Consider the following 19399-nt stretch of genomic DNA (forward strand, 5'->3'; position numbering starts at 1 on the left):
AATTATTGAAAAAAAAAACGATTAATTGCCAGAGTAATTAGGAATCCCAATTTTGGAGTAAATTATCTTTTCCAGATAATCCAACCGGTCCTTAACGAAAACGAAGAAAAAAAAGAACAAAAGTTGGTGGCTAGCTTGACGACCGAGGTCGTCACAAAGTAATCATCGAGAAAAACATATGAATAAGTACACGACTCATTAATAAATGATGACTGACCCCATAAATAAGATCCTTCATGCTCCCTTGATTGATGGGTTGAACTAGAATCACATAATTTTGTCCCTCGATCTCAATGAACTCTAGGTCAAGTACTGGACACACGTAGGGATGTTGCAGAGCCAGAAATAACTTGTTAAGTACATCTCTAGTGGACGGGCAGACAGTAAGTGGACATGTTCGATTCAATGGCACTAATGTCAATAGCCTGTCGGTCTTCAAGGTTGTGTCACGAACTGCAAACCAGTGTTTGTCCACTCGAGAACCTAGAATTATATATCCAATCCAAATTGATTGTATCAAATTGATTACGGAATTAATTATTCAAATGGGACAGTGAGGATTTGTTTCACAATTTATCACTATTAATTAAATTATGATGATTTATTAGAATCACAAAAAATTTTGAAAATTTCGTATGTCAAACGTTTTATCAATCGATTGGCTTTAAAGATAACTGAAAAATTAAAAAAGCAGGCGAAACTTTTTCGTAAGTTCGAAAATTTCAGAAAAATATCTACGAGATATTTTATTTTTTTTTTTGCAGAAGCTAATAATTTTGGAATAATGAAGTCATCGAGAAATGTTCATAGCCCTGAAATTAGGGAGCAATTAGAAACAAATTATTTCGAAGATTCTTGAAAATTCCTGCAGAGAAGATTTATTAATTGATTCTCTTGAAATTTTTCGTTGTTGAAATATTTTGCAGATACTTATCCTTCAACATTGCTCATAATTTATTCTCAGGCATATTAGTTGCTAATACAATCATTTAAGGCTCGGGTGGATTGTCTAGAAAAGATAATTCACTCCGAAATTCGGATTCCTAATTACCTTGCCAATTAATTGTTTTTTACAATAATTGTTAGCTAGCATCGTAGCGGTTGTCAACAACTAGAGCGCTAGCTAACAATTATCGGAAAAAACGATTAATTGACAGAGTAATTAGAAGTCCCAATTTTGGAGTAAATCATCTTTACCGGACAGTCCATCCGGGTCTTAAGGGCCGGATGGAGTATCTCGGAAAGATAATTTACCCCAAAATTGGGATTCCTAATTACTCCACCAATTATTGAAAAAAACGATTAATTGCCAGAGTAATTAGGAATCCCAATTTTGGAGTAAATTATCTTTTCCACATAATCCAACCGGTCCTTAATATAATCTATTGACTATCACTGCAAGATTGTAAAAAATGTCTTACCAACATTGCAGAGTTGTTTGATGAGATTATACCGCGAACTTCCCTGGATGTAAGCTTCGCAGACAGATAGTGCATAGTCTCTGGATTTCTTTTCCATCTCTAAATATTCACCACGGTCATCGCGAAAGGAGGGGCCTTGGTCCAATGACTCATAATTAGGTCTACCATTTCTAATTGTCAAAGAAAAAAGTTATAAGTCAACAGAATTTGCGCTGGCAATATCTTAAATGTAATCAGATTGATGTACCCATCAGGAAAATAATTTATTTTCTCAAATATATTTACTAACCACGAGAAAATATATTTGGCATTAGCATATGCTACGAGAAAAATTATCGAGGGGTACAATATCACCCTCAAATAAATTTATTGAGTTTTAACTAAATCCAAATAATATCAGTGTTAAAGTCAAGTGATAATCACTAATAGTAAAAAAAAGAGCGATTTACAAAAAAAAATGTTCTTGCAATACCAATCAATTGTTATTGGCTTCTTCCAGGACAAAGTTATAAAATTTCTCAAAAACTTTGAACGAAATTTTGAGGGCACCCAGTCTTTGCGATAATTGTGGAGCTCCAATGAAATATTACCCAAATAAAATTATATAGAGATGCAGGAAATCCTACTATATAATTAACAATAATTGTAAGCGTGTCCCTAGATAATATGACAAACAGCGCAGTGTGTTCACGGGTACTTGGTTCGCGAACACCAAGTTTTGAATCAATAGGCTATTCCGACTCATAATTAATTAGATTATTTCTGATGAATTCACCCTAAACAATTTAAGTAGAGAACATGCGATGTCTAAAAAAAAACCCTTAGGTTTTGGATAAGCAGGATGAACCAAGTTCTGAAGGGTTGAAGGGAAAATATAAAAATGGCGATGGGGGGAAACTGATCTCATGGTAAGAATACAGGGTAGATACATCAAAATGTCCATGGGTCTGTCTCCAAACAAGCCAGCCTACATCTGAAGGATGGAGCCAGGGAGAAGAGTTATCGAAATTGAGGGAAGAATGAGAGCATCCAGATACCTTTTGGACACCTTGAGGATGAAAGACGGAAGATGGCTAGCAAAAGTTCTGAGAGAGGAGATCAGGAGAATTCTTAACTGCTACCCCTCCAAGCTAGGCAAATTAATGAAACATTAAAGAAGTGGGAGGTGGAACCTTACTGGAGAGCATATGGAACCATGGAGATAATGGGGACATCACAGTACAGTAAAAGTACAACTTAAGCACAAAGACTGAACAGGAAATCCATGTTGACTGGCACCGAATTAATAATTCAAAATACTGGCCCCAATATAAACACCTGTCAGTTAAGATTGAAGGGCCAGATTACTGGAATGATAAGTAGCTGAGTGGAAACACGAAAGAACAATGGGTTCGGATCAGGTGCGGAAACGTTGGTAAAAGCCAATGGAAGGGATACACTGAGGTCAGCTGTTAGTTCTGTGGCAATCCAGAAACGTTAGAACACATACTGCTATGTGAGCGAGCTCAGGAGGTGCTACCAGAGGCAATAACCAAAGATATGAATAACTGGAAGACTCAGCGCCCAGTCTACGTTCCTATGGGGCACTAGCTTCTCGTGGTGCTGAGGGGTAGGCTAGTCCTGACTCTGCAACTACCTCCAGGCATTCCACAAGACATCGGGAACCAGGGAAATATAAAGAAAGTAGAACCAATGGAATATGAGAATAGGAAATTCACCCCGCGCTGTTGTGAAACACATTCACGATTTATACTAGCATATTATTTCTTTCTTTTAAGAATAATTCGAAAAAAGTCTCCATCAAAGAAATCAAAAAAATTTCTATTTTATTTTTCTCACTATCAAGCTTCTGCCGAATTACGGATCTGCGAGTCAAGGGCCCAAAGGGGGTGTAGCGATTAATTTTATGGTTTGAGACAATTTAGCCTAATGAAGATCGAGAGCTGGACTAGCTTCGAGAGCTGATGTTGCCCACCTTCTACCTTAGAAAGTGTGGCTTAAGCATGTTCAACAACCTTTTAGCCAAGATTCACGGTTTTAATTTTTTCTGGCAAATAATTGATGAGATTGACGTGAAAAAATATAACGTTTTTGTGTTTTGCCATTATTTAATAGCTCACGAAATTTCGTAGTGATTCCGTAGTATTTTCACGCGTTTTTTCTATCATTTTGTAATTCTTTTCAAAAATTTAGGAAAAATCCCGGAAAATGTTGGCACTACCTTGAAATTTTTTATGAATCATCAAACAATGACAACACGCAGAAACCTTATATTTTTCCACGTCAACTCCATTGTTAGTTTTCCAGAAAAGTAAAAGAAACGTGAGTTGGTCAGGAAGGATGTAGAACACCTTAAGGATGTTCAACAGCTCACGTGAGCAGCCGTGTTGGAAAATAAAATAAAAACATTCAAATAAGTCATTTACGATATAAATAATTTTTTCTATTAATTTACAAGCCCCATGGCATACTTTTCGGTCCAAATGATTAAGAAATATGGAAAATGTCTATAAACATTGACGTATGACTGACTACTGTAGTAACGCTTAAATCTTGATCGTGCAACACCGCATTTAGCAAGGCGGCCCGCCATCACTGTTTCATCGTCATCTACCTTTCGGACATTGCTCAGCTGTAAGAGCAATTTTATCAATATTTTACAATCATAATGGCGGCCCCTTTCTTTCAGATCTCTTTAAAAATCAGTCACTAATTTCCCGCGTATTGTATCGGGTTCTAATTTATCTCGTCGATAAAATATTCCCCATATTGTGAAATAAATAAATGGATTGTTTATGATGACAATTACAGACAGGTGTTTTCACTAATTATTATCTCGCTGGAATGAATGGATCGGGGGCCGAAAATGTGACTTGTGTATGGTTCATACCCTCAGCTATTAGTTAAAAAAATGTAGACTGTATTGAATATTGTCAGGTTAAACATCCTTAGGTTTGGTTCAGCTTTCCATTATTGAGATTAAAAGTAAAGAAAGAAAATAAGAATACCTTAGATGCAGTGGAATTGAGTTATCCTCACTCTCACGTCTAAAACCACAACAAAAGCGGATTACTCTTCCTATAAAAGGATTATGAGTTACTCTACAGTCATTCCTATTCTGCCAAGTTGTTCTACGACTGTGAGAAAATAAAAAGGCTTCATCTAATAACAAGTGAAAAAAAAAGGTAATAGTGGATAAGCAAGGAGGTATTGCACCGCTCACCTACACAGAAAGAAATATTCAATAAAAATCACGTGTATTTTCTGTAATTCTGGAGCGAAATGTGGTTGTTGGAAATTTTATGGAACTGTCACGTAATTTTTATCTAAAGTCACGAAATTTTTCTGAGGTGTTCCGTAATTTTTATCTGAATTTTCGGTGAAAAATTACGATACCGTCACTCAAACTTTCCTAATCGACTCCGTAATCGGTAAGTGAACTAATAGTTCCGTAATTTTTTACTAAATATTTCTCTCCGTGTATGAGAAAATGTTCACTATTATTTACATCCTAAAATTGAGAAATGATTCCTACAGATTTATTGACCATTCAAATTGTTACTACTAAATTAGGAACGTTTCGCTCTTATGAGACCTTGATGAATTTATAAACATGAAAAATAAATACCGCCAAGATGGTACCATCCAGATCATTTTCAACAACTACTCAGTTTATTCCAACAGCTTCAACTTTGAGCTGTGAAATAACAGAACAATATCTGTACATAAATGGACATAAAAACCTCGAAACTTTATGAACTGACACGTTTCAGAGTTCAAGTGAAGGACGAAATGTCATCCCCGCAATCTCTTAAAAATCACTCCAAACTGTTAATTAAGAATGAAAAGTGTATTTTCCTTGGAAAATACCTGTGAATGGTATGAAAGGATGAGCGGTGCAAGTAACACTTATTCAACACGTTGAATAAATCCTCTCCAATATCTCATTTTCCAATTACTTATCACTTGAATGAGACTCTTTCCTTTACCTTCTAACTGGAAAGAGAATCATAAAAAGCGTCCCTCCATTCAGAGACTGACGTTCAATGTTGCGATGTGTGTCAAACGTAAAATTCATATCGGGTTTTTCATTTCGCCCTGGAGTACTTAATCGTGTTTGAGAAACTTCGAGGTTCGTAACGAGTCGTCTGAACGGGGAATTACACGAACTGAGCTCTTAAATTCGGGCGAAACTGTCTCAACTTCACTAGTGCCTTTGATTCACAAGTTTCATAAGGCTATCATAGCGCTGGAACTTTCAGGTGAATAAACAAAGAGAGAGACAGGCCCGGGTTTAGTAGCTTACCTTGTCTCTTGACAAAGAGATTTACTTAGGATTCTAAAATTTCAATCGAGGAAAAAAAAGGATAAAAGACGGTTATGAACTGTTAGATTTCGGGGTTTTCCCTGAGTTGAAAATTCACTCTTCTAGAGTTTTTATATTTCCAGATTTATGAAATATTTATTTCTTTGTTGCTGTGGGATCTTTCCTTTATGTTATGAAAAAAAAGGGGGAAGTCCCGGAGGGACTTTCTCAGTACGGGTTTTTTCCAAAATACATCTGGCGACTAGAGAGGGTCAAGAAAGAGAAAAATCCGAGGGTTGAGGGTGGAAGGAGAAATTGTATTGCCCTCTGGAGAGGAGTTTGACGTGGGCCTCACTAGTAATGTTTAGTTAGTTCGTTGTAAGTCTTCGTTCAGTGAAGTAACTCTTAACTGTCTAGAGTCTTATAATTTTGAATAACCATTCTCAGTCTTAAAATTCTCCAAGTGTTTATTTATTTCGATCTCCATATCTTCCATTTCTTATTTGTCAGATTCCAATCCTCACAGGAAATATTGACGAAGAATAAGTTTTCGGATTACCACAAGATTCACTGAGAAACAGTGTAATGATTTCAGAAACTGAAAAAATCTCGTATTAAACGAAAATTAGAAGAAAAAACAAAAATTGTCTAAGTAATTAAATATTATTAAATAAAACATTCTAAAGTGAGTGAAACTCTTCAGAAAAGGCAGCGGCAGAATTCAATTGCTCAAAATAACAAGTCTTTACAGTCAAACTTTCACACAAAAAGTCATGAAAATACTGTGTGCTTCCCATAAAGAGCATTATTGAGTTCCATTTGTTATTACGAGAAAGAACGCGCGCTACAGCGCGTAGTTATTATAGAAATCGTAATTCAAAATGTCTTAATTTAACTGAGTTCAAAATTCAAATTAGCCGCCTCAGACGACTGAACCAATGAGGAATAACCGTGACAGACTTTCGAGATATCGATAGTCTCGATGTTTGTTCTTTTCAGAATAGGAAAAACGAACGCGCTCATCCGCGCTGTCCTTATTATGAAAGTAGAAAATGAAAAATAAAAATGCAGTTCACCCGAATCCTTATTATGAAAGTAGAAACATGAAAATGAAGTTCACCCGAATCGAAATATCTCGAAACGCGTAAGACTAATTCCTCATTGGTCAACTCGAACCGCCAAATCCAAATTCGGCGCACGGAGTGCGCAGTAGGTCTCGTAATTAAAAATTTCTTAATTTAAATGAGTTCCAAATTCAAATTAGCCGCCTCAGACGACTCAACCAATGAGGAATAAGCATGTCAGACTTTCGAGATATCGATAGTCTCGATGTGTATTTTTTTAGAATAGGATTCATCATAAAAAAATGAAACCCAAAGGGTTAAGAGTTAAAGGAAAATACGACAGGGATATCAGCGTCGCGTGATAATTCATGTTGGTATGCTGTAAGTACCGTAATTATTCTCATATAGATCGATAATAAACAATGAAAATCAATCATTAGAGATAGAATAATTACCTAGTCTGGTTGTCTCGATATGCTTTGGCAGCTGTAACCCGGTTGAAGAGTACCCTAGCAAGGTTATCAATCTTCATCGTCAATTGAAATCTGTCCTCTATGCTGCTGCTACTACTCTCACCTCCTTCAATGCTGGCACTTCGATTACGTCGGGCATGATTCGCTTGCGCTGTTAGCATTGCATTTGTATCGAGTTCAATGGCACTTTTCGTGCGTCTGTTGGAGGGCCGTCTCTTGCGACGTGATCGAGGTCGTTCTTGGTAGAATCTGTCGTGTCCCGTAACGTCTGATTCACGGCGACGTATTCCGTTCTCATCGTCTTTCTTATTTAGAGTTGTATACAAATTGAACATTTTTTTTAAATTATAGTTGCTCCCTGCAAGTTGTTTACCAAGTTGGTAATACCAACTTTAGATGGTTCGAATTGGTAAAATGGTCCCTATAATATTTGACAAATTAACGTAATGAAAATATCATTGAAAGAATAGATATACAATTTAGAGCTATACTATCTTAATATACTATCTGATCGTACAACGCTTTGAAGAAAAATCTTTAAGGCCCGGATGGACTGTCTGGAAAAGATAATTTACTCCAAAATTGGGACTTCTAATTACTCCGTCAATTAATCGTTTTTTCCGATAATTGTTAGCTAGCGGCCTAATTGTTGACAACCGCTAGAACGCTAGCTAACAATTATTGAAAAAAACGATTAATTGCCAAAGTAATTAGGAATCCGAATTTCGGAGTAAATTATCTTTTCTAGATAAGCCACCCGAGCCTTAAAAAATTTAAGAGACAAAATTAATTTCTCACGTCTTTCTCAATAGTAAATTTAGTTGGGATATGGTCGGGTGTGGATTGCTTCTTTGATATCTTGAAATAAATATAATTCGGAGATATTGGTCAAGAGTCACACGGCCTCTAGATAAATCTCCGGGTTCCGGAAATATCGATACAAAAAATTATAGGAACTTCTTACAGTAATCCGTGAAAACCACTAACAGTATTTTTCAATAAAGTTCTTGAGGTGGTTTGAAAGAAGAAATGCCAACATCTTTCCAGAGGAAAATTGATTTCTTCAAGTAAATTAACTAACGCTTTTAACGAAGATCACTCATTTTTTCATATTTGAGACATCTTCTAGGCGTTCCAAACATTTTACGATCACATTCCAATCAAATATTAATTTAACAATCTTTACCTTCCATTTAAAAACACAACGATTATTTCGGAACGCCCGCAGCTTTACATTTACGGCCAAAAATTCCACATAAAACTGGCGAATAGGTTGAGCCTTTTTTTAATGATAAAAATATAAAAAAATTATATGAATAATTAGATATAATGTTTTGTCTTTGAGATGGGCGCGCTAAAGTTGGCGCAACCGTCTAATACTCACAGATCACTAAGTCACTAAGAATATACGACTAGCAACAACCCTACAAACCACCTCTCTCATTTTCTACCCCAGCGTGACACAGATTTTTCTGTGTACTCAAGTACGCGTACGTATATCTACAGGTAATGTTGAGTGGCTGCGCATGAGATCGGGACGCATGCAATGTCATGCGTACATGAAGACCGTACGACTTTTAGTTATTTAATTTAATTTATTTGTTATTTTCACGTTATTTCAGCTTAATCAACTATTTTGTTTGAGAATTTTATGAGCTGAGATATCGAATGAACAGTTCAATGGCTTTCTGGAGAATCCATCAAGACTGAATTTGTTTATTCATTTTTTTATGCTATTCTAGTTATATATATAATTAAATATATAAATTTATAGAGAAGTTATTCTGATACATTAAAAAATTCATGAAATAATGAAAATATATGGAAAAGTTGAGCTATAACTCTGAGAATTCTTTCGGTTTTAATTCCTGCAAAGATTTATTGTTACTTTGACGAAAGAAAATGCTAGAAATTAGTAAGACATCCATGTCACGCGTTGGGAGAGAGAACAGTCATCAATAGCCACACGTTTTCAACACTGTAATCCCTGTCGAAACTGTTGTACGGTTTCAATTTGACTGAAGAATTATAGTGAGGCCTTGAAACTTTAGATTACACGTTTTTATCCAGTCTAAAGGAATCTATGCGGCTGGTGTTTCTGGGGAGCAGGCTCTTTGATTTTGAAAAGTCCAACCGGTGGCTGGTAGATTCTTCGTCACCTATAGAATAATTGTAAATTAAATAAAATATAATATCAAATCAAATAAAATATTGTTAAATCAGGGGGAAAGTTAATAAAGAGTGGCGAACTGCACCAAGACTATAATGGACAGTCTCTTATATCTTGTTGAGGCCAAATAAATTATCTGTTGATAATAAATTGAAAATATCTTGCATTCACTACACTGTCATTTCAAAAAATTGTATTTTCATCACGCTGTGCGGAAAAGTGGCTTTATGGGCACAGTTAGCGTTTCTCAAAGTTCCTATAAATCACTTATTCCACACATTGTAATGAAAAATATTGTTCGATACATGTGCAGTGTTCAATGTTAAAGTGTTCTTTAGCTCGTGGGGTTATATCACTCGCCTTCGGCTCGCGGTATAAACTCCCACGAGCTAAAGACTACTTTATCGCACTTGTATAGAAATATACTATTTTAAGACTATCCTCATGCGTGATTTTCGACTCCCATACGTCTGTCCTCGAGAACTCTTAATTCTAATCTAATCAAAGATATGAAGTTGAATTCAACTAGAAGATAATAATTACACTGTAGTTACAACTTAATTGATTTTCAATTTGAAAAAGACTCGGCTCGTGTGAACGATTTCTCTCTCGAACCTAATATCACCTTTTGTTATGAGAGCTGAGGAATTAGATCATCTTTTTGAGGCATGACTGAGAGCGACATGTTCTGCTAAATGAGATTTGAACATTCCAAAATTTCCATTCCAAAAACAATTCTTCAGGTGCCAGTGTGAAAATAATTATTATTTTATGATGAAAGATTTGCAGATTGAATTCGATTCTCGATCTGTATTCGACGTACTCTCTGTCAAAAATATTCTCATAAAAAGGGATTAGCAATTTTTTAATGTCAATCGTTACCACGATAATTGAACAGTGAATAAATAATAGAGCAAATGAATTTGAATGTGGAAACAACTACGCATATTCCTAATGAAATATATGAAAAAATGAAAATTAAGTATTTGTATAAAAAATCTCGAGTTTTCCTGAAATTCGAGTTCTTAGAATTTTTAAATTATAAAAATTGGAAAAAAAGAGGGGAAAATGTAATTAATTATATTTAATTGATTGGATTATTGATAAATCAATCGTACCTCGCTGACGTATTCCACTACAGTTTTTGCGTCAAACTCGGCTTTTGCTCTGGGACCCCACAGATATTCGAAAGTTTCTTTGCCGATTTCTGCTGTTCTAGATCGTACTAAGTAGAACTGATTAACGAACGTCTGTAAATGAGAACAACCATAATTTATAATTAATAATTTGTTAAAAAAGCATTAGAAAATGGTTTGAATTTTTATTTTACCTTCCGTAGCATTTCCTCAATATTTCCAAAGTAAGGATGAAGGCCGCCATGGTCTCTCCAAATGTTCAACCTTGCCAGATAGTTAATCACACTTACTGCGGGGAAAAAAATCAACATTCAATTTTATAGCGAGGTAATCTAGTGATGTTGGATGTACAAATATCTTTAAGTGATGTCCCAATAAAAAATGTTTTGTAATGAATTTTTCAACAATCACTCTGCAAAATATTCATAAGATCATGCGTACATCTACTCCAAAGGCATCTTATCGAGAAATTAATGGAAAAAGAACCTTCTTTGCAGGGCTCTCCGGAGATGAATATATGTGACAACACCAGGAGAAGAAGAATCTGGGTAGGAACATCCTCGCCTTCAGGACTAATCTCTTCCCGACGAAGTGAATTAACAAGAATTAATTTCTGACCACCCGTACCTATTAACTTATACCCAAAAACCTGAAGTAGAACAGCTTTAGCTTTTGCCATCAGATTCGGGTAATACTTGGCATGATCTGGGATCACACAATACTTGATATCTGTGTGCTTAATAGCACTTTTACTTTTGGCTGCTGATAGCAAATACTCCAGCAACGTATCCATCACAGCATTTTCTTCAACTTCAGGTAAACTACGTCCTCGACGTCGCGATTCAGTTGCTATGACCTTCTCAATGTCTTTCCGAATGTTTCTCTTATACCTCTGTGCCATTTTTCACACTGCATATAAATTAAATAATGTTTTGTTAATTGATGCAATTAAATTTGGGGAAAGTGGAGAAAAATGAAACAGTGCCCAGAAATTCATTATCTACAAGTTCTCCTAAGTTTATCGTTTATTTCTTTTTACAATTAATTTTCAAGAATATTCATCATTTTTTACTTGATTAGCTGTAATTTAATTAGTCTATAATTGCATTTCTGGGAGTAAACACAGAGACTAAAGTTCAGAAACAACAACACCAGCGTTACACGTATTGTTCTTCACAACTTTAATCAAGGAATCCCGAGTATTTTCCATTGTTTTACACTTGAGCATGCAGTATCTGCCGATTACACATGGAGAACTAAATTCAAATGTAAAATAAAGTACGCCACTCGGGCTTCAATTTTTTTTTACGCGCCTGATCAAAAATCTCACTTGGGTTAAAACCCAAACTAACCCCCTGGAGCGTAATAAACTATTGTTTACATTAAGAAAACAGTTATTGAAATTGTGTATCACAGTAATTTTTCATCTGCCTCATTTTGCCTCACTTTCTCCTACTGAATTAATTATCTTCTCAAGTATATATGTTTGAATTTTCTATTTATTTACCTATGATTACCGATATTACGATTATTGAGGTTAGGTCTAGATTGTCCAACTCTTTTCAAGTTCAAGAGCACATTTTCCTAAAGTACACCAACTTTCTAATGAATTTTTATTTGTGTATAATTTTTGACGTTTATTTGGTATATTTTTCAGTGGATAATCAGGTTTGCATATGAATTTTTAATGATCACCTCTTTCAACGTCTTCATGTATTCTTTTCGATCAATCAAAGTTTAGTTGATGGCGATTCTCTCAATTGCTGTAAGTGGTCATGTAACATTACCATAGGAGTAAAATTCTCCATCCAATTATTTTTTAGGGTGAAACCATTATTTCTCAATAATCGAATTGTTATTCGCTTCATTACTACGTTACGCAGCGATTAATAATTGGGGGTTATCAAAATATTCGTTTTATCCTACAAATAATTGGATAGAAGATTTGACTCCTATGGTAATGGTACTTTGCCATAAGTGGATACAAAGAGGATTGACTGAAGTAGAGGCTCAGTTCTGGGGGTTGGAGTGACCCCAGCGGCATCGTAGTACTGCACCCCAAATGAGGGATGGCGCCAGACGCAATGGGGTGTCTGCCGGTCAGCCGACTCGGTAACTGCCTCAGTAGCAGTGCCGGTGTCAGAGGGACCAATCGACTGGGTGAATTTTTATTTTCTGAAAATTAAAAATTTTTCAATGTCAGTGAATAACCCCTCGATTTTCAGCTCCCCTGATAGTTTTCGAAAAATTTCGAATTTTCAATTTTCAGTGAATATCGCTTCCATTTTCATACTCCCGTGATACTTTTTTGAAAATTTTTAATTTTTCAATTTCAGTGAATACCTCCTCGATTTTCATGCTCTCCTGGTACTTTTATAAAAATTTTGAATTTTCAGCTTTTAGTGAATACCTCTTCGATTTTCATGTTCCCCTCATACTTTTTCAAAAATTTCGACTTTTCGGATTTCAGTGAATCCCTCCTCGATTGTCATGCTCCCCTGATACTTTTTTGAAAATTTTTAATTTTTCAATGTCAGTGAATAACTCTTCGATTTTCATGTTTCCCTGATACTTTTCGAAAAATTTCTAAATTTCAAATTTCAATGAATACCTCCTCAATTTTCATGCTCCCCTAACACTTTTCCAAAAATTTCGAATTTTCAACTTTCAGTGAATATCTCCCCGATGTTCATGTTCCCCTGATACATTTCCAAAAATTTCGAATTTTTCAATTCCAGTGAATACCCCCTCGATTTTCATGCTCCCCTGGTACGTTTTTGAAAATCTTGAGTTTTTCAATTTCAGTGAATACTTTCTCAATTGTCATGCTCCCCTGATACTTTTTCAAAAATTTCGAATTTTCAAATTTCAGTGAATACCTCCTCGATTTTCATGCTCCCCTGATACTTTTTTGAAAATTCCGAATTTTTCAATTTCAGTAAATACCTCCCCGATGTCCATGTTCCCCTGATACTTTTTCAAAAATTTCGAATTTTTCAATTTCAGTGAATACCTCCTCGACGTTCATGTTCCCCTGATATTTTTTCAAAAATTTCGAATTTTTCAATTTCAGTGAATACCTCCTCGACGTTCATGTTCCCCTGATATTTTTTCAAAAATTTCGAATTTTTCGATTTCAGTGAATACCTGAATATTTTTTCTGGAAAATTACTAATAAATCTAGCCCTTTTTTTATCACATTAAAATTGTCATTTAAAATTTCATTCTTTTTCATTCTTTCTTGGCGCAAATTCTCAAAAAAAATCATGATTAATCCATTTTATTTCATTGAACTTCGTCCAGCCATACCTAATAGAAAAAAATCAATGATTTTGCAACTTTTGCCCAGGAATTTGGCACTCAATTTCTCTAGGTTTTTTATCTAAAAAATGAAAATACTTTAAAAATCGGGGATTGGTAAAAGAATAATAGAAAATAATCGAATGACCACAAGACCAATGAAAATCAACACCGATTTATTAATTATCCTGAAAATTTAATCATGGCGGCAGCTAAATAAAAAAAATCGCAAATGAGATGATTATCGAGTTGATTATGCTACAGTTTTATTGTTGCTGTTCGGTACAGAACGTCCGTTTATATTTATAATCTACTGATGAAAGAGTAGTCGATTCCACTTGATTCTGATAATCAATATTAACTATAAATTTAACATGCCTAAAATATACACGAACGGTTGTTAAACCTCGTTTTTGTTCTCTTAAAGTTATTATTATTGAACCAAGTCTCGAGAATGGAAATACAAAAGCAGTGCATTAATGAAAATGACAGATTACATTTAAAAAATGGAACATAAATTTGTGATCACATAATTGATACGACAAATTCTCTGCAGACAACTTCGACAGAAAAATAACAACTCAAGCTCCAATAAATTTCCAAAGATAAGGAGAAATTGTCAGTTATTTTTCCAGAGAATTTACACGTGCACCAGCGACTCTTGGTTCAACATAATGGGCGAGAAGTTTCGATTATCTTATTGGAGGAAAAAAATAAAAATATAATGTATTGAACAGCGCCTCGTTAATTATCATCGGAGCAGACTGATGATATTATAATTGCAGGTAAAGTAAACCAATATGGCTCCGTACTCGTTCAGAGTCAATGACGTCACTGTTACTGGTGTAACACTGTCTCAGAATTTGAAGCCATCGCTTGGAATTGTTGTTGTTGAGTCGAATTCGAAATTCACGTCGGTAACCTGGGGTGCGAGGTTTGTGTCTTCGGTCTATTAAAAACAAATTTTTCGTTAGTACCATTCAATTTATCATTTCCTTACTCTATCAATCACCGACAAATAATCAGTTTTCCAATAAAAAAAAAACATATTTTCATCCTAAATATACAGAATATGTCAATAATTATGGCATATTCAATTGGCAAAAGAATAATTGAAAATAATCGAATTTATGTATGAAATTGATATAAAATATTAATTTTACCTCAAGAATTATTTCAACAGTTCAATTAATTGGGAAATTAAATTAATTTTTAAATTTGTTAAACAGAGTAAATATTGAGTGATAAATAAAATTTTTCGAAATCTAGATTGAGAGTAATAAGAGAATAAATATTTACCTCTTCAGAGAAGTATTGCTCGATAATATCATATGCTAATTTATAAATTTCTACGTTCTCATGTGTCTGGAGGTGCTCAATCTTGTCCAATCCACGGCACTCTTCAATCATATTAGCAAGCTGCTCGACTTCAGGTCCAGCAAGCTTGAGCATATTATGAATGCCATCAAGTACCACCTGAATTATCTGAGTATCCTTGCAGGACAATAAATCGCAGAAAGGCTCAATAACCCCCTCGTGAATGAGTCTAGCAACTTGATCCCTGTTTCCACTTATCGTAAAATTGCTGATGGCCCAAGCAGCCTCTTTCTGCGTCTGAAAATCAGATTTTGAGAGATGACGAATGATAAGAGGAAGTAGTCCAGCCTCGATGACAGCCCCAACTTGTTGCTGATTGCCAGCTGTTATATTTGATAAAAACCAGACAGCCTCTTTGCAGATCTTGTCCTTGGGGTGTGTAAGAAGATTCTGGAAGTGAGATAATGCTCCATAATTGAGAACAGTCTGTGTCTGCTCATCAGTTCCAGTTACAACATTTGCAACAGCTCTGAGTGCAGCTGTCTGTAGTTTCACCTCCTTGTGGGACAGTAGGGGAATCAGACGTGGCACAACTCCACTGTCGATTACCATTTGTATCTGCTCATTACCACCGTCTGTTAAGTAACTCAATGCCCAGACTGTGTCCACCAGAATATTCACATCTGAGTGGCGAATTAGATGATTCAGGGCTGGTAGTATCTCTTTTATCGTCTGCAATGGTGGGGGTGGATCTTTGTTCCTACACAGATTCACAATAACCCACGTAACGTTTCGCAAAAATGTTATTGGTATGTCTGGTTTTATAAATTGTAACAGGGGTTTCACAACACCTAGACTGATTACGTAGTCTCTGGGCGCTGGTCCATCACCGATTATGTTTCCTGCAATCATCAGCATTATTACAATGTTGGAAAATTACCATTACCATTTATATGAATTATTATTATTTTTTATAATAAATTAACAAAAGGCATAGTGGTCCCAATCTCATTTTTTTGGTGCATTCAAGTCAATGTTATTTGAGATATTCAGTTGAATTTGGAAATCAATTGAGCCAACAATGGCTAGCATTGACCTAACATTAGACCGACAGTTGGCGTGCAAAAACTGATATGCGTCAATAAAAAATGTTTATGTAAACACTCAATCCCAAAATTAGTGATCTAAAAATGAGAAATAGCACATTTCAAATCGAAAGATTACAATATTTCCATTCGGAGGCAAAAACCGCGAAAATGTGGAAAATTCAAAGAAGAATTTCCAGGAATTTTTTGTTTATTAATTTTCTTAAATTTTCAAGATAAATGAGAGATTTAGTGCGTGTTTTCAATTTGAATTTAATTAATCGCATTCATATAATTGAAAATTCAGATAAATTTGTTAATGAAATTTCAAGGAATTTTTGGAGATGATTAGGTGAAATGACTGATGGACTCACCTAATGCCCATACGGCCTGTTCGCAAACATTTTGTTGACTCGACAACAGCAGCTGGAGGAACAGTGGTACAGCACCTGCTGTTACTACTGCCTGAGTCTGGGCTGAGGTACCACTGGCGATGTTTGTCAGAGCCCAAGCTGCTTCGAACTGCAACGAGGGACTGCAATTCCAAGATTGACAATTATTACCAATCATTTATAATTAATTAGACACTTAACGGTAGGTTTATTAGGGATTAGGTTTATCATGGGATTTCAGGAAAGTTTTTTGTACGACTCGTTCTGATCTGATGATTTTATGGGTTTGTGGTATTTAAATCTTGGAAGCTCATGCGTTTTTGGAAATGCTCGATGAGAAAAAAGTTCTGATGACTTCATGAAGAGGAATTAGAGCGAGACGTTCAATTTTCTAAAGAAGTGATTCAGATATTATTTTTTTGGAATTCTCAACTACGTTAATACATATTTAAATTAGTATTTAAAGATTCCAGTAAGAATTCTGATTTATATTGAATAAATCCAGAATTCCAGTGAAGGAAAAATTTCTGTATCACTTGATTCAAATTAAGATGAAAAGACAAATTGTCTCGAAGAAGCCTTCGAATTTTCAAACAAAGTGAATCAGACATTTTTATTTCACTGTGCCTCTAAATTGAAATTCTGAATTAATTTTAAATACTTAAAATAATTAATTAAAAATTAGATGAAATCAATTTACGATTCCAGTGGTTAAAAAATTTCTGAATCATTTATTTTAAATTGAAATTAAATGAGGTATTGACTAGAAGATTCCTAATTTCCAGAGAAAGTCAATCTGAGATTTTTATTTCGCTGGACTCATAAATTGAAATAGTAAATTAATGAACTTAATAATAATGAGTTGAGAATGAGATAAAATTAATTTACGATAGAAGTGGACTAAAAATTTCACACAACTCAATTGAAATTATGATAAAAAATTGATTTAGGATTGCAGTGAAATAATAATTTCTGGATAATTATGATTATTAACTAACGTACTTGTCATGCTGCTCAAGGCAGCGAACTAAAATTGGTAAAATTCCACTGTCAATCAGTGGATTAATCGGTGGATTTTTGTCTGAGGACAATAATTTCCGAGCAGATTGGACTGCCTGCAATTGTTCCGCTGGATCGCGGCTAGCAGCTTTCTGTACAAGTTCCACCAAATTAATATTGGACAGAGCCCTCTCGATATCGTCTTCATCTGAAAGCGAAAAATCTCATTATGCCATCGACCAATTGAATCTCAAACAATTCGCAAAATCAATTTACCAGTGGAATCAGCGATGGGTACATTCCTCCTCTTCTGGAGAGTCTCCTCTCGTTTATTTTTCCGCAGCTCCACCGTCACTTCGTTTCTCCGTCTTCTCATCTCCTAGGTATTGGAAAAAAAATCAATAATAATTCCTCAACAACTAATTAATTATCGAATGACCAACGAAAATTGACTGAATTCAACTAATATATTAGTTTTCGAGCGATATCTCCAAATCTGAGAGAAATATGGGTATTTTGATAATAACTTTTTTTGTAGCTCTCCTTTCACTCTTCAAAAAAGGTTCTGAGAAAAATTGTGCTATCTCTCTTAAATTCAGAGTTATTCAGCCCAAACTGATTAAAAGTAACTGGTAACAAGGGGATTGGTTAATAGATGATTTTTTCTGAATAACTCCGAATCTAAAAAAAATATCGAATTTCTCATAATGACCTTTTTGAAGCTCTCGTTCGTCTCTCCAAAACAGGTCTTATCAAAAATTTCCTTATCTCACTCAGATCCCGAGATATTCCCCGAAAACTCAAAAATGTCACGAATCGTATTGTTACCCTTTACATATTGCCAGAGAATTGTTCATGGAGTTCAGATAAATCGAAAAAATATTTCTCATTTACTGTTGAGCAACTCAAAGTCATCTATTTCCTCTAGATACAGGAATGTTGAATGCTTGAGACATGAATCACACGGCATTACAACGGATTCCCTCCCCCATCGCCCAATAACCTCATCCGAACAAATTCCAATAGCAAATCCATAAAAATCGAACAATAACCAAATAAAAATATAAACTCACATCTTGATCCTTCCCTTTGTTCTTAAAGACCATCATCCGACTCTTGTTTTGCATTTCAGCGGCCATTTTTCCAATAACCAATCTGCAAATCTTGGAGAATCAAATGTTCAATGGTGATATACCGGCCCTCAAAATAACAGCAACTCCCCCTCACCTCCAAATAATTTCAACGGTTTAAAAAAAAAAGGGAAATAAAAAAATTGATGCCAAACCACGCGCAATGTCTAATCACTTTTTCACCTGCATTACGTATACAGTTATGTATCTCTCGTTATTCAGTAGAAAATCACTTGACTCTCGGTATGCAGTTGAATGCATAGAAAATAATTTTTACTTTTGTGGTATGATCAGGGGAATTTTATAACTATTATGTCAATTAACGAACAATTCGTTCAGTCACGTTTTTTCTGAGGGCCCATACACAGCCACAAGGCGTTTTCAGAGCGCAGTAACTGAATGAGAAAAAAAAATTGGAAGAGAGACACCGAGCGGTTGCCAAGAGAATTTCAGCCATGGGGTAGACAGAGAACCTGTAGAGAACCACCTGGGGATCCAATCATACCCGGATATTCAGTACTGGCTCTAGGGGACAGGGGGGAACACTATCAGTTGGCATGTGGTGGCTCGGCAGTCGGTATCACCGAGATCTGCCACGGCTCCACC

The 19399-nt window shown here is 35.2% G+C and overlaps 3 protein-coding genes across 11 annotated transcripts in view; all 3 read right to left on the reverse strand.

Moving 5' to 3' along the window:
* Slob (Slowpoke binding protein) overlaps positions 1-8886 on the reverse strand; it is an 18566-nt gene extending 9680 nt beyond the window's left edge. For 4 of the 9 annotated variants that reach the window (XM_011311024.1, XM_011311022.1, XM_011311026.1 and 1 more), the window contains exons 1-4: positions 8451-8886; positions 7247-7685; positions 1422-1591; positions 218-483 (exon numbers count right to left, since the gene is read on the reverse strand). In XM_011311024.1, the coding sequence (XP_011309326.1) occupies positions 218-483; positions 1422-1591; positions 7247-7599 (789 nt within the window). In that variant the 5' untranslated portion in view covers positions 7600-7685; positions 8451-8886. Of the gene's footprint in view, positions 1-217; positions 484-1421; positions 1592-4429; positions 4559-5049; positions 5353-5410; positions 5624-7246; positions 7686-8450 lie in introns of those variants that run through there. The other 5 variants (XM_011311023.1, XM_011311029.1, XM_011311028.1 and 2 more) reach the window with 5 other exon arrangements.
* A 153-nt stretch (positions 8887-9039) lies between these two features.
* Positions 9040-12493, reverse strand: LOC105270218 (melanoma-associated antigen G1). Its single transcript, XM_011311021.1, has 5 exons — positions 12078-12493; positions 11057-11479; positions 10765-10859; positions 10553-10684; positions 9040-9423 (listed from the first exon to the last, which is right to left on the reverse strand). The coding sequence occupies exons 2-5, from the start codon at positions 11469-11471 to the stop codon at positions 9346-9348; spliced, it is 720 nt and encodes a 239-aa protein (XP_011309323.1). The 5' UTR covers positions 11472-11479; positions 12078-12493; the 3' UTR covers positions 9040-9345.
* A 1536-nt stretch (positions 12494-14029) lies between these two features.
* LOC105270220 (importin subunit alpha-3) lies at positions 14030-19205 on the reverse strand. The gene is made up of 6 exons (XM_011311032.1): positions 18737-19205; positions 17940-18042; positions 17667-17871; positions 16647-16807; positions 15170-16089; positions 14030-14819 (listed from the first exon to the last, which is right to left on the reverse strand). The coding sequence occupies exons 1-6, from the start codon at positions 18800-18802 to the stop codon at positions 14727-14729; spliced, it is 1548 nt and encodes a 515-aa protein (XP_011309334.1). The 5' UTR covers positions 18803-19205; the 3' UTR covers positions 14030-14726.
* Positions 19206-19399: the final 194 nt, after the last annotated feature.

Source organism: Fopius arisanus, unplaced genomic scaffold (assembly GCF_000806365.1).
Source record: "Fopius arisanus strain USDA-PBARC FA_bdor unplaced genomic scaffold, ASM80636v1 scaffold00081, whole genome shotgun sequence".
In the NCBI taxonomy this organism is placed as follows: domain Eukaryota; kingdom Metazoa; phylum Arthropoda; class Insecta; order Hymenoptera; family Braconidae; genus Fopius; species Fopius arisanus.

Excerpts from the sequence above, each read along its gene's own strand:
- LOC105270218 (XM_011311021.1), bottom strand. The coding sequence starts at position 11,471 with ATGGCACAGAGGTATAAGAGAAACATTCGGAAAGACATTGAGAAGGTC. Across the intron at positions 10,860-11,056 it reads CGGAGAGCCCTGCAAAGAAG|TAAGTGTGATTAACTATCTG; the intron begins GTTCTTTTTCCA and ends TTTTCCCCGCAG. Across the intron at positions 9,424-10,552 it reads TAGTGGAATACGTCAGCGAG|GTGACGAAGAATCTACCAGC; the intron begins GTACGATTGATT and ends ATTATTCTATAG.
- LOC105270220 (XM_011311032.1), bottom strand. The coding sequence starts at position 18,802 with ATGGCCGCTGAAATGCAAAACAAGAGTCGGATGATGGTCTTTAAGAAC. Across the intron at positions 16,090-16,646 it reads ACAGGCCGTATGGGCATTAG|GAAACATAATCGGTGATGGA; the intron begins GTGAGTCCATCA and ends TGATGATTGCAG. Across the intron at positions 14,820-15,169 it reads AGCAATACTTCTCTGAAGAG|ACCGAAGACACAAACCTCGC; the intron begins GTAAATATTTAT and ends TGTTTTTAATAG.